Source organism: Camelus bactrianus, chromosome 3 (assembly GCF_048773025.1).
Source record: "Camelus bactrianus isolate YW-2024 breed Bactrian camel chromosome 3, ASM4877302v1, whole genome shotgun sequence".
In the NCBI taxonomy this organism is placed as follows: Eukaryota; Metazoa; Chordata; class Mammalia; order Artiodactyla; family Camelidae; genus Camelus; species Camelus bactrianus.
In genome coordinates this window covers 108309490-108325693 of record NC_133541.1, presented here as the reverse complement: position 1 = coordinate 108325693, position 16204 = coordinate 108309490, and the positions used below count along the sequence as shown (strand labels likewise).

General features: G+C 39.7%; 1 protein-coding gene across 2 annotated transcripts; it reads left to right on the top strand.

Moving 5' to 3' along the window:
- Window positions 1–201: 201 nt before the first annotated feature.
- RBM22 (RNA binding motif protein 22) lies at window positions 202–14570 on the top strand. Of its 2 annotated transcripts, XR_835779.3 has the most exons (12): window positions 202–359; window positions 803–856; window positions 1805–1834; window positions 2444–2576; window positions 3612–3712; window positions 3800–3972; window positions 4817–5017; window positions 5982–6146; window positions 6887–6975; window positions 7179–7310; window positions 8368–8551; window positions 10406–14570. XR_835779.3 is itself a non-coding variant. In XM_010961808.3 (11 exons), exons 1-11 carry the CDS (start codon window positions 306–308, stop codon window positions 8496–8498), a joined length of 1263 nt encoding a protein of 420 aa, XP_010960110.1. In that variant the 5' UTR covers window positions 202–305; the 3' UTR covers window positions 8499–9493. The 2 variants fall into 2 exon arrangements, 1 of the variants encoding a protein (XP_010960110.1); XM_010961808.3 differs by lacking the exon at window positions 10406–14570 and having other exon boundaries at window positions 8368–9493.
- The last annotated feature ends 1634 nt before the right edge of the window (window positions 14571–16204 follow it).

Genomic DNA, 16204 nt, shown 5'->3' with positions numbered 1-16204 from the left:
TAATCCCAGCCCATTCTTCATTACTTGTTCCTTTATTCTTTCACTCTATTTTTAAATAAATCAATTGTACTTGTGACTCTTCACCCCTTGCAGGCACCAACTCAAAAGAAGCTCCAGGACATCAATTGTTAAGCGAAGAAATTCCGAGCGGATGACGTCATGTCGCACTAGGCCCCGCCCCCAGGGGCGCATAAGACGCGTAAATAAGACGTCGACGTGCCGGGAGGCGGCCTCAGGGCCTGACGGGATTGTGGCGGTCCTCTTTTTCAACTCGGAAGCTGCGGCTACCTCCGGACGCTCTCAACATGGCGACCTCTCTGGGTTCCAACACGTACAACAGGCAGAACTGGGAGGATGCGGTGAGTGTGCCGGCCGGAGGAGGACCGAAAGAGGCGGCGAAGCCAGGCCTCCAGCGGGCTGGCCGCGACGTGGCTGCGGCGCTGCCGAGGGAATTCCGGGGAGAAGCCAGCACCGCGGCCTAGCTCGGCCACGGCTGAAGGCTGGAGGGCAGCCCTCCTGGGGGCTTGGAGGGAGGGGGTTTAGCCAGGATCCGGGACCAGCCCCCTTTCCATCCCTGCCCCCTCCACTCTTTTGGAGCGGGTCTTTTGTCGTTTGCCGGAAGTGCAGACAGCGCCACCTTCCGCGACCGGGCCCGTGCTGGACCTCGGGTTCCTGCTGGACCCCGTGGTCTTGCCCGGTTCCCCAACCTCGCTCCTCGCCCCTTCCCCCAGCCCTACGACTGTGGCTGAAATGGCAGGGTCTTCGGAGCCTGGCCTTCAACCAGATTTCCCATTTTCATCAGGACTTCCCTATTCTGTGCCAGACGTGTCTTGGAGAAAACCCATATATCCGAATGGTGAGTGATCGCGTATGAAACCGGACTTACTGTCTGTGTTCTGTCAGTGTTGTGGTACTTGCACACTGTCGCTGATGGGTTTCTCTTAGCCAAGAAGTAATGATGCTCCTTTACTAACCCAGAGCGTGGGACGAATTTGCAGAGGACTGTCATGCTTGTTTGGAACTCAGCGACAGCCCAGTGATGTAGGAGTCAAAATAGCTAATATTCGTTGAGCATTTACCTGGGAGATAGGTCTGTTAATCAAGGCAAAGAGAGTTTATGTCTTTTCAATATAGCAAGTAAGGAGTGGAACTGGGATTTTAATTCAGATATTCTAACTCCAGGGATTTCAGCAAATCAGGAGAACCAGGACTAAAATCTAGGTTTCCCAACTCCTGATCAAATGCCTTTTGGCCACAGCACCTTGTAATCTGTTTAGTGTGAGGTATCGCCTATCCTTATAAATAAGAGTAAAATTAGCAGCAGTTAACATTTAATAATTAGATTAGGGCTGTGTTGTGATCGATCTCAAAGGTATTGATTAACCATATACAAGGGATCAGCACAGGATGAGTCTGTAGTGGTTATCTCTGACTAAACTGAAATGGGCTGTCCTTGGCTGCATCCTTCCTAATTTAGGGACTATGGAAACCATTAAGAAATTTTTCTTGGGCAGGAACTTGGGAGCCAGATGTGAATCTAAGGGTTGTTGTTGTGTAAAGATAAGTAGTTATCTTGTGTTAGATCCATAAGATTCTTAAGAGGTTGTAACTTGTAGGTCATTAGATTATATCCCCCCCACCCCCAAAAAGGTGGGCTCCCCCACTTCTCCACATCCCTTGAAGATGCCAGGGATTTCCAGATACATTTCTTGGGTCCTGTCTAGGGAAGGAGCAGACATCTGTTTTTTTCTTTCTGTATCTTTTTTCTTTCTTTCTGTAACTCTTCTGTATTTTTCCATTTTAGACCAAAGAAAAGTATGGGAAGGAGTGCAAAGTAAGTATGTTAAAGAGTAATGATTTAATTTTACATTCCTTTTCTCTTCAACTTGCTGAGCTTTGAAGTCCTTTATAAAAATGAGTGCTACACGAACTTTCATGTATCATTTATATACTCATCGGCCGTTAACTATTTAATGTGGGGGTAAGAAAATGAGCCCTTTAATGTAAAGATTCTTAAGTTGGTGTCTGTGGTTGGATTTGAGCCCCCTGAGATTGTATATCCCAAGTGTTTGTGCACGTGAGCATTTTAGCTGAGGAGGAAGGATACCGCTGTCATAAGATTCTCAGAGGAGTATATGACACTCCCCATTCACCCCATAAAAGATGAAGGGATATATTATTAATGGTGGTGACCCCTACGGTGGGGAGGACTTTGATTTTTGAATATTTTATTTCTATACTATGTGAATTTTTTAACTACTGAGGAAGGGTGTTGTAAAGGATTGAAACATCATATCATGTTTAGACTTGATGATTGCTAAGATCTCTTCTAAACCCTAGATTCGGGAATCGTTGCTTTGAATTCCCCAGTGCTATTAAATCTCCTGAACTGATTGTTCAAATCAGGACCATTAACACTCTGTGACTTTATTTTGTGTTCCAGATCTGTGCCAGACCATTCACAGTGTTTCGCTGGTGCCCTGGGGTCCGCATGCGTTTCAAGAAGACTGAAGTGTGCCAAACCTGCAGTAAATTGAAGAATGTCTGTCAGACCTGCCTCTTGGACCTAGAGTATGGTATGTTTGCCTTGTCCAATATGTCTGAAAGTGTGTAGCTGCTCTAGACACAACAAACTGATTTTTTTGTCTCCTGTTTCTCCGGTTCTGACCCCACTTTGAAATGTCTCCTGTGCCTTGCTTTTCCCAGGAAGACAAGGCCCATACTACGTTATTTTAGAGTTCTGAACAACAGTAGGAACTTAAGGAGAAGTTGGGGATTAATCAGAACTGAGCTAAACCTCTCTCATGTATACCCTTGTAGCCAAGGTGAGGTGAAGGTGTTACTGCTGTGATAGGTAATTTCTTTACCTTGGGCTTCTTTCTAGAGCCAAAGCTTTTTTCCACAATCTCTACCAGAAGCTCAAGCTAATTGTTCTTTAGATTTTTGTATAACTGTGTTGTTAGAATTGGTACACCGTATTGGTACTGTTTCACTGCTTTTGGGAGTGATTTTCTTTTTAGCTGCAGGTGACTTTTTGTTTATGAAAAAAATACTCTCTCAGCAAGAATTTCTACTATACAATAAAATTAAAGGGAAAAGGAAAATATGAGTTTCTGTAAGTTCAGAAAGTTAACTCTGCTAATCAGAGTCCTGGTCACATATTGTTTAATATTTTTTATATGTTTGTTAAGGAGGTGTTCTGCTTCTGGAATACAGTGAGCCTTATGTGACTATGACTAATCTAGAGGGTCTGTAGGACAAGCCTAAAAATAATCCACTTTTTACATTTATTTTAAATAAATCATGTTATAGTAAAAGCTAGATGAATTATTAATTACAGGTCAAAACTGACTATAATAAAAGCTTGTTCATCTAAAAGATTTCCTAAAACACTCATTTCATCCAATTTTAAGAAAACTCAGGAATTAATACAATTTCTTAGAATGCTCTGTATTAGTATTGGCCTGATGGTGCTAAAGATTTTGAATTAAAATAAAGCCTCTGGTACCAAATAGGCAAGTAGAGAAAGGAAGAATGATATATTCTGTGTACGTAGTCAGTTTGGATATGATTTTAAATACATCTTGAGTTCTTTTCCTCCTTTGTTCTAGGCCTTCCCATCCAGGTTCGTGATGCAGGATTGTCTTTTAAGGATGACATGCCAAAGTCAGATGTCAACAAAGAGTACTACACACAGAATATGGAGAGAGAGGTACACTGCCACTTGCTTGTTAAAAGAATTTTAGGGGATTAGCATAGTCAGTATAATTTATCTTTTGAATGTGTCGTTCCTTTGTAGATTTCTAACTCTGATGGAACACGGCCAGTTGGCATGTTGGGGAAAGCCACATCCACCAGTGACATGCTGCTCAAACTGGCTCGGACCACACCGTACTATAAAAGGAATCGACCCCACATTTGCTCTTTCTGGGTGAAAGGAGAATGTAAGAGAGGAGAGGAGTGTCCGTACAGGCAAGAGCTGAACTGCATTTTCAGTGTTTGCTTTCACATGATTACTCACGAAGAAGTGGGAGATGCTGGCTTAAACTATTTCTGCTTTAAAATAGAAATCTATACAACTAATGTTGTGTATCTCAAGTCTTAGGACTATTACATTTAAAAGAGCTTGATTAAATTGATGTCTTTACTTACAGTGGAACTTTTACTTATAACCAAGCCTTGGGAAACTAGATTGCTCTGCCGTATAGTATGCATGTTGACCGTAAAAGTTTTGACCTGAGATGTAAGTCTTTACTATCATGGTGTAACTGGCTTGAATCTCAATGTATAGTTGAAGTCAGATTAAGGCCAGACTTCTAAAGAACGTGTGAGTATGTTTGAGTCAAGACTGTCAGGCGTCTGGATTGGGAATTCTTACCTTGGGGTTGGTTAACCCGACCCTCACCAAAAAATTATGACTTTTTCTGGGCCTGGTCCACAGATTTAATCAGACTCTCAGTGGAATGTAGTACCTCAGATACATTAAGAACCATTGACCTAGGGAAGGGTAACCATGTTGTGGTTACCTTTTGTTTTGGAGTGGATTGTGCCAAAAACATTTCTTTATAAGGAAACTCTGCCATCCTAGATGGCCATCTAAGTGGCTTTTAGGAGGCCAGCAAGTCCTTGTGTGATACAGTAAATCCCTTGGTATTAGCTCTGTTCTGATAATTATGTTTCAGTATGACCATGGTTTCTAGTTCAAAGGGCATTTCAGGGTATGTATTTGGGACTTACGTAGTTAATGTTGGGTGCTACCTGTAAATTTTTTTTTCCTTCGTTTCATCTTTATGCATTGTTCTTTCTTAAACCATAGACATGAGAAGCCGACAGATCCAGATGACCCCCTTGCTGATCAGAACATTAAAGACCGATACTACGGAATCAACGACCCTGTGGCAGATAAACTTCTAAAGCGGGCTTCAACAATGCCTCGTCTGGACCCGCCAGAGGACAAGACTATCACCACGTTGTATGTTGGTGGTCTGGGCGATACCATTACTGAGACAGATCTGAGGTTTGCGAATATAATTTTTTGAATTCTTTTTGCTTTCAGCTGCCCTGGAAAAATTTTTTTTTCATGAAAATACAGGAAAACATGATGATTTTGTACAAAGTACATTTTTCTATAGTTCACTCTACAGTTAGTACGTGTCACTTACTGGAATTTTTATGACGTTGCCCTTTGTGACGCCAGGGTAGTAATATTCATCAGCAGTGCTTATTCCATCCTTGCATCTGGTAGTAATTACATTGGGTTGTATTTGACCTAATAGTCATTAGAATTTTTAAAGATGGCACATATCCAAGTGTGATTAATTATGTAGGGAAGAGAGAGCTTTACAATGATAGAACTCTTAGGGTTTAACTTGGCTTTTTAAAGAGATTGGTATTTGGTAAATTTGTATTATTCTTGGCTTATATTTTGCTTGGCTAGATGAGACATCTCGACAGATGGTGATGGAAATTGCCTCTTGCAAAGGGATACAGTAGAGAAGAAACTTCTATGTACAACCTGCCCTTGGTAGCCTGTTTGCATTAAACTCTGTCTAGTAAGTGAGCTAGGCAGTCCCCAGAGGGTGGCAGACTTTTTTCCACCTCCTCTTTTCTTTTCTTTTTTTACAACCTTAAAAAAATTTTTTTTTTAACATGTTTGGCTCATGAGCCGTAGGGGTACAATTTATTAGCCCCTTATCTAAGGTTTAAGGTCCTTAGAGGAACCTACTGGAGCCCCCTTTCCTCCTTGGGGAAAACCTTGAGGTGTCTGATAGCCTTTACTTGTTCTTTTTCTTTCCCTCTCTCATACACAGCACCCACAATAAGTAAGGTATGGAGGGAACCACCTGCCGGTAATTAGGCAGATCACCATGGTGCCACCTGCCTTGTGGTGAATCAGTGAAAGAGTTAATGATCCATATTCAACTTCCTGGGAATGTCTGTGTGTTGTTAACTCTCGTTTTTCTCTACTTGTATCCCTACAGAAATCATTTCTACCAGTTTGGAGAGATCCGGACGATCACTGTTGTGCAGAGACAGCAGTGTGCTTTCATCCAGTTTGCCACAAGGCAGGCTGCAGAAGTGGCTGCTGAGAAGTCCTTTAATAAGTTAATTGTCAATGGCCGCAGGCTCAACGTGAAATGGGGAAGGTGAGCATTAGACTATTTTAAAGTATCATTAGTGAGATTTTCAAGAAACCTTTGCATTACCTGGGGACTAGTAAGCTTTTGGTGAATAGGCTTAAATCAGAAAGACCTTTAAAAAATAATTTTTCTTTCTATCTGACACTCCATTCCTGTGGAAGTTGGGAAGATGCTGCTTTGGAAATTCATTCAGGGTATGGGTGTAATAATCTGATCCTTCGAAGGTTTATGTTTTTTGTAACCAGTTATTAGAGGCCAAGTGTAATGCTAGGGCATGAACGGTGGCATGAGAGTTTACAAAGAAGTTAGTCCTAGATTTTGTCATCTATTGGCCAGGTGTCTTGTGAAGAACAAGAGCTAATTTAAGTTTGAAAGTGATGATTGCATAAGAGACACAGGTCAAATGTCGTGATTCGTCAAAGATGGAACATGGAGCTTGGAGCCAGGGAGATCTCTCATAGAGGCAGCGGCCCTCATGGAGAACTTCCTCAGCACTGTGCTCAACACATGGGAGTTCCTCCTCCAGTCCCTACAGTGATTCCCACGAATTTTGAACCCAGATCTTTTCTTGCTTCAAAACCTTTGCTCTTACCCACTGCATGTTGGCATTTATGGAAAGAGTGTTTGCTGAAGAGGAGGCAAGGAGTGAAGAAACTCTGTTTGACTAAGAAACAAGAGAAACAGAGGTGGGAGAGAAAGTGGGACCAAGTGATGATGGTGTGTGTGTGTGTGTCTGTGTCTCCTAGGTCCCAAGCAGCCAGAGGAAAAGAAAAAGAGAAGGATGGAACCACAGACTCCGGAATCAAGCTGGAGCCCGTTCCAGGGCTACCAGGAGGTGAGAACAGACTTTCTGCCTACCTGTAGCTTACTAACTTCAGATGCTCACACTGCCTCGATGTTCCACCAGTGTTAAGAGAGACCGAAGTCTCTGGCTCGCAGCAGCTGTGTTCTCCCAGCAGGCTTCCTAGGATTTCAGGGTGGTGAAAACACTGCTGCACAGTTGTCTTTTACTCTAACTGGCTATTTTCTCTTCTTTAGCTCTTCCTCCTCCTCCTGCTGCAGAAGAAGAAGCCTCTGCCAACTACTTCAACCTACCCCCAAGTGGTCCTCCAGCCGTGGTGAACATTGCCCTGCCACCTCCCCCTGGTATTGCCCCGCCCCCACCCCCAGGTAACTCATCGTCCTTCTTAGGAAATAGGTTTGACTTAGCCCAGGGAAGTCCTTGTGAAGTCCTGTCCTCACACCTCACCATTACGTCTATCGTGTCTAAGTCCTTCGGGTCTGCTCCATAGAAGTCTACGAGTAAACCTGATTTTTTGGCATTCCTGGTATTCCATTTTCTACTGGCTCACTAAGGAAAGTCTCCAATTCCCTTAACAATTTGAGTAAACGTGTAATCAGAATGGGAGTTACTGTGAATACAGTGATTTGTCATCAATTTGTTCCCTGTTCTAAACGAAATCCTAATAATACCCTAGCGCGCCATTGCTTAAACTGTAGGCTTTGGATCTGTGTTACTCCGGGGTGTTTATTACCTACCTGCAGCAAGATAAGGAACTTGTACCAGAATATAAGTTCATTAAGAAAGTTTTGTTACCAGAAAGTTGTCAGACGACTTAAATAGTGTGCTTGGTCATGTAATGAAATTACGTTTTGACTCAAGCTCTTTATCTTGTTGATGGCCAGTAATAAACAGTTCAAGGGCCAGCAGTTTGGATAGCAGTGCTCTAAGTAGCACTGTCAGTGCCAGTGGAGCAGTGTAAGTAAACCACAAGTAGCCGGCCGGTTCTCCTGCTGCAGAGTTCCCATGCTTTTTGAAGTCCTGGTTTCTGAACACCTGTGACTCAAGTATAAAGCATTGAGGTTAATGATGACATGGTCTGATATCCATCAGCCTGATTTCTGTCTCACCTCCCAAATCCTGACCGAATCCTGTCTGGTAGGATTGGCACGTTTGATCCATAGCAGAGGCTCAGATGGTGGCATCATAGCAATACCTTTAGACCCGTGGAGGTTTTTTTTTTTTTTTTTTGAGTCAACCCGAAGGGAAAGGTTTCTAAAACCAAGGAAGTAACACAGGTAAACATCCCTGAGCAAGTCTTGTGAACCAACATTTTCTGAAGCCCCATGTCAATTTGATTTCTGTTCAGGTGGTTTTGATCTTAGAAAGATTCAAGGGTTTGAAATGTTGTCAAGAGCCTAACAAATTTGCTCTCTCCACCTATAGGTTTTGGGCCACACATGTTCCACCCAATGGGACCACCCCCTCCTTTCATGAGGGCTCCAGGACCAATCCACTATCCTTCTCAGGACCCTCAGAGGATGGGAGCTCATGCCGGGAAACACAGCAGCCCCTAGCGTATTGTCACCACACTATGGCTCTACGCAAGAGAGGGCACTTAAAAATCCCAGTAAATGAGTCTTGAAATAAATACATTTTCCCTTCCTTTGTAGTTTTCATGGTAGCTGAATGTATTCAGATGTGGGCAGTCGGAGAATGACAGCCATGCTTTCCTACATGTGTTCAAAGGATTGATGGGCCTCAAATAAGCTGCCGTTAACACATCTGGTTACTACCGTAACATTGCTAATAAAACTTAATGCCTCTTCCCCTTACCTCTATGGGGAACAAGCAACTGGGTGAATTGGAATGTCCATTGGAGTTACCATCCCGATTATATGTTTATTTTGTATCTCTTGGGGGTGGGTGTTGGGGTGGGAAATTGACCTGCAGTTTAAAAAAAAACCCAGTGACAAAAACTTTTGACCATTTTTATGTCCATTGGGTGTTTTCCTTTCTATCATCTAAAAAAGGATCACTGGTACTAATCATTTTAGTGGCATGAGTGTGATTTAACCCTTCTCAAGTCACACTCTGAGAAAGACAGGTAGAAACCAGCACCCAGCGCAGCCCATATCTTCTTTCCTCATTTATTCCTAAAGGAATCTGGCTGATAATTTTACTTCTTTATGCTACCAAAAAAAGACAAAAGTAAAAGTTACTTTTTGTTCTTATCAATCAGATGGAAACAAAAGTGTCATGGGACTGTGTATCACTGAAGAAACCTGGTGTCTGGGATAGAATTATTTTAAGGAACTTCCTGTAAAACACTTCAACTGTGAAGGGAAAAACATTAGAGTGTGTTTGTATGGAAGACTTGTGACCTACAGCTGGAACTTTGATCTTCAGCATTCACCTCTGTGTGTCTTCAGCGACTCATTTTAATTCTCTGCTTTTGGGCAGGGGACTCTGGTCTTAGAATATTTGGATATAACTGAGTTGTAGATGGAAAAATTTTTTTTCATGTTGTGTTTTTGTTTTTAAAAAAATTAAAACGGGTCAATTTTCCAAATGTTGTCACAGGTTTATTTCTAGACTTCTGTTTTCTTTATCCTTTGTAGATGAACTTGAGGTCAGTGGAAGTTAGAAACAAGTTACATAAAAATTGAAGGTTTTGCTTGAGGCTGTTTTGATACTAATCTTTATCCATTCTAAGAGACCCAAGCCTTTTTAATACTTACGTCAAAGGTTAGTTATGGGGTTGAAATAAGATAATGAACAGAAGGCGTTCAGCAGAGTCTGCCACATGGATGGTAGCTCTGAAAAGTTATCCTAGTATTATACAGGTCATTTTAAAGGGAAACAGGAAAAACTTACCTACAAGTCTATTTCCCGAAGTCAATTCCCATGTCACTTATCTAAAATATATTCTCATGGGCTGGACATACCCCCATTTGACCCTATTTTTAGCTTCTCTGGTGAATTTTTTGTTGTTTTCCTCTAGAGGGCTTTATCTTGGACTTTTTTTTTAAGATTAAAAAAATTGAGAAGCACTTATAAATTTGATTTTATTTCTGGTAATATCAAATGTGAAGCAATGTAGAGGTAATTTCAAATATTTTGACACCCATTTGGGTAGAGTTTTTTGGGAGGTGTCTACTTTTGATCATGTAAGAGATTTTTAGCTAGTTTGTTAATAATAATGTGAAGGAAAGCGTTTTTAATAATTTCCAAATTCAGTTATATCCTATACATATAAACACATGTAATTGACTATCCAATTGTGTATTCTTGACTTTTTGAGAAAGATTCTAAGTTTTGTGCACTACCTGGCTATGAATATGTATTTTTTTTGAAGCATAAGCTAGCATAAGTTGAAGTATAGAATAGATGCTTAATGAGTCTTAAGTAAATCAGAGTTATGAGTAATGAGATTTTGGCAAAAACTCAGGTGCTTACCAAACTTCATATCCTTTTCCTCTAGGGCACACAGCCAGGGGTACACTTGGCGAAAAGTAAACTTTGCCATTCCCAGACTTCGTCTGTAAAAACATCTCACCCACCCAGCCCTGTGAGCTCTTTCCCCATCTGCTGGCTGAATGCGCAGGAGGAGGATCCCTGGAAGATGGCAGTCACACGATGGAAGGAGCCTGGGTTCCTCTATCACTGCTTCAAGGAGAGCACTGTGATAAAAGGGATTTTTGTTACAGTAAGCCATTGAGACTTGGGGTTTATCTGTAACAGCAGCTAGTGTTACTCTAGTAACAGACGCAGTCAGATCTGATCACACACACAAAAAAAATCCATTTTTGTTTGTACTGAGTAATGATGATTTAAGCAGACTTTTGAGCCAGATTACCTGAGTTGAAATCCTCACTTCAGCGACCCCCATCTGTGACCCTGGGCAAATAACCTCTGTCTAGTTTTCATAATAGCTCACCTCCTAACCCTTCTCACTGCCTATAATATTTTGAGCTCCTCCCCTCTTGGAGAAGGTTTGGAAGGTACAGCCTCATGACAGCGGGACGAAGGCAGTGATGGCCCATGGGGCAGAGAGTGAAATGTGACAGATGTTTTGGAAGCCAAATCAGTGAGACGTTGTGACCTGAAATAAATGGGGGTGAAAGAGGAGGAGTCAGGGTGATCCTTCTCCCCTCACCACTACCCTTCCAAGTATCTGGCTTGGTCAGCTGGTTGGCAGTATGTCTGCCCAAAATAGAGAATGCTGCGGAGGAGAGTGGGATTGTGGGGGAGGAATAGGAAAATGAATCCAATATTGGATCTGGTGAGTTGAAGGTACCTATGAGACAGGCCTGTGGAAATTAACCAGCCCAAAGAGAATTCGAGCTTAAGACAGGTCAAGATTTGGGAGTTAGCCGTGAAGTGATGGCATCTGAAGCCCTGGGTGTGGAATAAAATCCTCCAGGATGGGGATATAGAACATTAGTTCTTAAACTTCAGCGGATCTCAGTAAGTGCCTAGGTGTTCTATGTTGGTGAGGCAAAGACCACCCTTTGAGAAACACTAGTAGAGAATGAGATCACGTCTAAGATTAGAATATACTGCCCTCCCCAGAGATCTGTAGTCTTTGTATTTCTCCCTAACATTTTATTACAAAAATTTTGTAACATACAGGAAAGCTGAAAGGATTTTACTGTGAACAATCATGTACCCACTAGCTAGACCTAAAATTAACATCTGGCCGTATTTGCTTCATCACATATCCATTTCTTTATGCATTCGTTAATCTATTTTTATGCATTTCAGAATAAATTGAAGACATCAGTACACTTCACCTTTAAACATGTAAGCATTTGTATAGTTACCCAAAGTTCAATATTTGTTTATGAATTTTTAGATAAAACTTACATAGATTGAAATGCACAGTTCTTGAGTATGCCACTCAAGACATTTAACAGCTGTATACACCTATCTGGCCCAAAGCCCTGCCAAGATTTAGAACATTGCTATCCTCCAGAAAATTTCCCCCTGCTCTTCCCAGTCAATACCCATTTTCCACCAGTCTCCAAAGGCAACTACTATTCTGATTTTTTCCACCATAGATTATTTTACTTATTTTAAAACTTAATATAAATGGAATCATGCCGCAGAACTCTTTGTGTTTGGCTTCTTTACAGCAACATGATGCTTTGGAGAATCAGCCATGATATTAAATATAATTTCCTCCATTTTATTGTTGAGTTAGCATTCCAGTGTATGACTATACCCTCACTTACCTATGCACTTTTTGCTATTATGACTTAAAACTGCTGCAAACATCCTTTTACACATTTTTTTCGTGAATATGTTTTTATTTCTTTTGAATAAATATTTTGGAATGCAATTACTGGGTCATGAGGCAGGTGCCTGTTTAGTTTTAAAAGTAACTGTTGGACCTTTTTCCAAACTGGCTGTACCATTTTACATTTCCACCAGCAATGCATAAAAGTTGTTCTGCAACACCATGAACATTTGGTGTAAACAGTCTTTTGAATTTTAGCCATTCTGGTGGGCATATATATAGTAGTATTTCATTGTGTTTTTAATTTGCACTCCTATTATGACAAATATGTTGAGAACCTTTTCTAATGCTTATGGTCATTTATTTATCTTTTGTGAAGTATCTGCTCAAATATTTTGGCCATTTTTACTGGGTATCTTTTTATTAACTAGTTACAGGAGTTTTTTTTTTTTTTTAATATGTCCTAGAAATTAGTTCTTTGTCAGATATATGTTTGCAAATATTTTCTCCGAGTCTGTGGCCTGCCTATTATCTTCTCTAATGATGCCTTTTGACGAGCAGAGGTTTTTCATTTTACTGAAGCCTAATTTATTGTCTAGTAGACCAAAATCTGTGTTAGTTTGCCAGAGCTGCCATAACAAAGTATTGCAAACTGGGTGGCTTAAACAGCTGACATTTATTGTCTCACCTTTCTGGAGGTTGATGCCAAGGCTGAGGTGTTGCCAAGGTTAATTCTTTTCCAGACAGTGAGAATCTGTTCCATGCTTCTCTCCTAGCTTCCTGCGTTTGCTGGCAGTCTTTGCCATTCCTTGGCTTGTAGAAATATCACCCTGACCTCTGCCTTCATCTTCACACCATGTTGTCCCTGTGTGCATAACTGTCCAAACTCCCCCTAATTATAAGGACACCAGTCACATTGGATTAGGGCCCACCCTAATGACTTCATTTATTGTTGAAAAGATTTTCCTTCTTTAGGTCTTTTGTATTTCCACATCAACTTTTAAATCAATTTGTCGATTTCTACAAAAACACAGGACTATGATTGGGATTGTGTTGAATCTATAGATCAATTTGGGGAAAATATTGAGCCTGCCAGTCTATGGGCATGGTATAGTTAATTAAGTTTTCTTTAATTACTGTCAGCAGTGTTTTGTACTTTCAGTGTACAGGGCTTGCACGACCTTAGTTACATTTATAACTAAAAATTTTGCGATTTGTTGCTATTGTAAATGGACTTTCAAAAAATTTGTTTTCCAGTTGTTGCAGCTAATATATGTCAATAGGTTTTATTTTTGTATATCAGCTCTGCATCCTGTGACCCTGCTGACTTCACTCAGGGCTTCTAGCAGTTCTTTTGTAGATTCCTGTGATGATCTACATAAATCACATCATTTGGGAATAACCATTTTACTTATTTATTTCCAGTCTTCATGCCTTTTCTTCTTTTTGTGGCTCTACTGAACTGGCTAGGACCCTGAGTAAAACATTAAATAGAACTGGTGAGAGTGGACATCTTTGTCTTTTTCCCACTTTTCAGAGTATATAGTATTCAGTATTTTACCCTTAAGTACTTAATTAACTATAGATTTTTTTTGTAGCTGCCTTTTATCAGATAGAATTTACCTTCCAAATTTTTCTGAGTTTTCGCCATAAATTTGTGTTGAATTTTGCCAGTGCTTCTTCTGTGTCCTATGGTTTTCTCTTTTACTATGTTAATGTAGTGAATTACACTGATTGATTTTTAAATTGTTAAACCAAGCTTGTATTCCTGGGATTCACCTAACCTAGCCATAATGTATTTTATTTTTATATATTTATTTAAATTTTTTAGTTTTGTATTTTCCAGTTTTATTGAGCTATAACTGACATATAACATTGTATTAGTTTAAGGTGTACAACATAATGATTTGATATATGTACATATTATGACATGCTTACCAAAATAAATTTAGTTAACATCTATCACCTTACATAGTTAGATTTCCTTTTCTTGTGATGAGAACTTTTAAGATCTACTCTCAGCAACTTTCAAATTTATAGCACAGTATTGTTAACTATGGTCACTATGCTGTATATTACATCCCCAGGACTTATTTATCTTGCAACTAGGAAGTTTGTACCTTTTGACCACCTTGACCCATTTAAAGCCATATAACACAATACAGTCATATATTTATCTACAAACCATATATTGACATATTTATAAATTTAAGTATATAACTTATTTTTTGTGTCTGTGTTCATATGAGATATGGTGTTGAATTTTCTTCTCTGTAACATCAATTTTCTCCTAGCTTTATAAAATATATTTGGAAATGTTACCTCTTCCTTTATATTCTGAAAGAGTTTGTGTAACATTGCTATTATTTTTTCCTTACATGTTTGATAAAATTTGCCAGTGAAGCCATCTGGGCCTGGAGTTTTCTTTGTGGGATTTTTTCCCCCTTTAGTTTTAAAACTTAAAAAAACAAAAAACAAAAAAACTTTAGATTTACAGAAAAGTTGCAAAGTTAGTGGCGAGTTCCTGTGTACTCTTTACCCAGCTCCCCCTAACATTTACATCTTATGTAGCTATGGTGTATTTGTCAAAGCTAAGAAATCAACATTGGTACAATACTGTTAACTGAATTAAGTCTTGATTTGGATTTCCCCTCTAATATCCTTCTTCTGTGCCAGTATTCCATCCAGGCGACCACGTTACATTTAGTTGTTGTGTCGTCTCAGACTCCTCCAGTCTGACAATTTCTCAGTCTTTCCTTGTTTTTCATGATCTTGATATGTTTGAAGAGGACTGGTCAGATATTTTGTAGAATCTCTCTCAATTTGTATTTGTCTGATGTTCTTTCTGTTTAAACTTTTTCTTTTAATCCCTGTTTAGACGGGGTTATGGATTTGGTGAAAATACCACAAGGGGGAGTGCCCTTCTCATCACTTTATATGAGGAATTTTAATTCACTCATGATGTTAACCTTGATCATTTGGTTAAGGTGGTGTCTTTGTAAAGTTACTATTTTGCCTTCCTATGCTTTATTCTTTGGAAGCGAATCCGTAAATCCAGTCTATAATCAATAGGAGAGGAATTAAACTCCACTTCCTGAAAGGAGCAGTATCTACATTTATTATTTGGAAGTCTTCTGTAAGGAAGATTTGCCCCTCCCCTATTTATTTGTTTATTCAATCATTTGTTTATGTCACTGAATTCATAAATATTTACTTTATTATTTGAGTTACAATCTCCCATGGGTTGTCTTTTCACTCTCTTGGTAGTATTTTTTGATGCACAAGGTTTTTTGTTTTTTTAACATTTTTTTTGAGTTGCAGTCATTTTACAATTTTGTGTCAAATTCCAGTGTAGAGCACAATTTTTCAGTTATACATGAACATATGTATATTCATTGTCCCATTTTTTTTCACTGTGAGCTACCACAAGATTTTGTATATATTTCCCTGTGCTATACAGTATAATCTTGTTTATTTATTCGACATTTTGAAATCCCAGTCTGTCCCTTCCCACTCCCCACCCCCTAGGCAACCACAAGTTTGTATTCTATGTGTATGAGTCTGTTTCTGTTCTGTTTTTTTTTACATTCCACATATGAGCGATCTCATATGGTATTTTTCTTTCTCTTTCTGGCTTACTTCACTTAGAATGACATTCTCCAGGAGCATCCATGTTGCTGCAAATGGCATTATGTTGTCGGTTTTCATGGCTGAATAGTATTCCATTGTATAAATATACCACATCTTCTTTATCCAGTCATCTGTTGATGGACACTTAGGCTGTTTCCATGTCTTGGCTATTGTAAATAGTGCTGCTATGAACCTTGGGGGATGCACAAAGGTCTTTAATTTTGTGTGTTCATTTTTAAAAGTGTTTCACAGGTAGTTGAAGATGAATATTGTCTAATTTGGTGGTGCAGAATTCTCCATTTTCACTTGATTGTTTAAATTTTCTATATCCTTATTCATTATTTGTCTGATAACCAATCAACAATTGAAAGAATTGTGTTAAATCTTCCCCTGTGATAATGAGTTTATTAT

Bases quoted from the DNA above. Each gene is read 5' to 3' on its own strand.
- RBM22 (XM_010961808.3), top strand. From the start codon at position 306: ATGGCGACCTCTCTGGGTTCCAACACGTACAACAGGCAGAACTGGGAG. The intron at 1,835-2,443 runs GTAAGTATGTTA...TTTGTGTTCCAG, and splicing joins AGTATGGGAAGGAGTGCAAA to ATCTGTGCCAGACCATTCAC. The intron at 3,713-3,799 runs GTACACTGCCAC...GTTCCTTTGTAG, and splicing joins CACAGAATATGGAGAGAGAG to ATTTCTAACTCTGATGGAAC.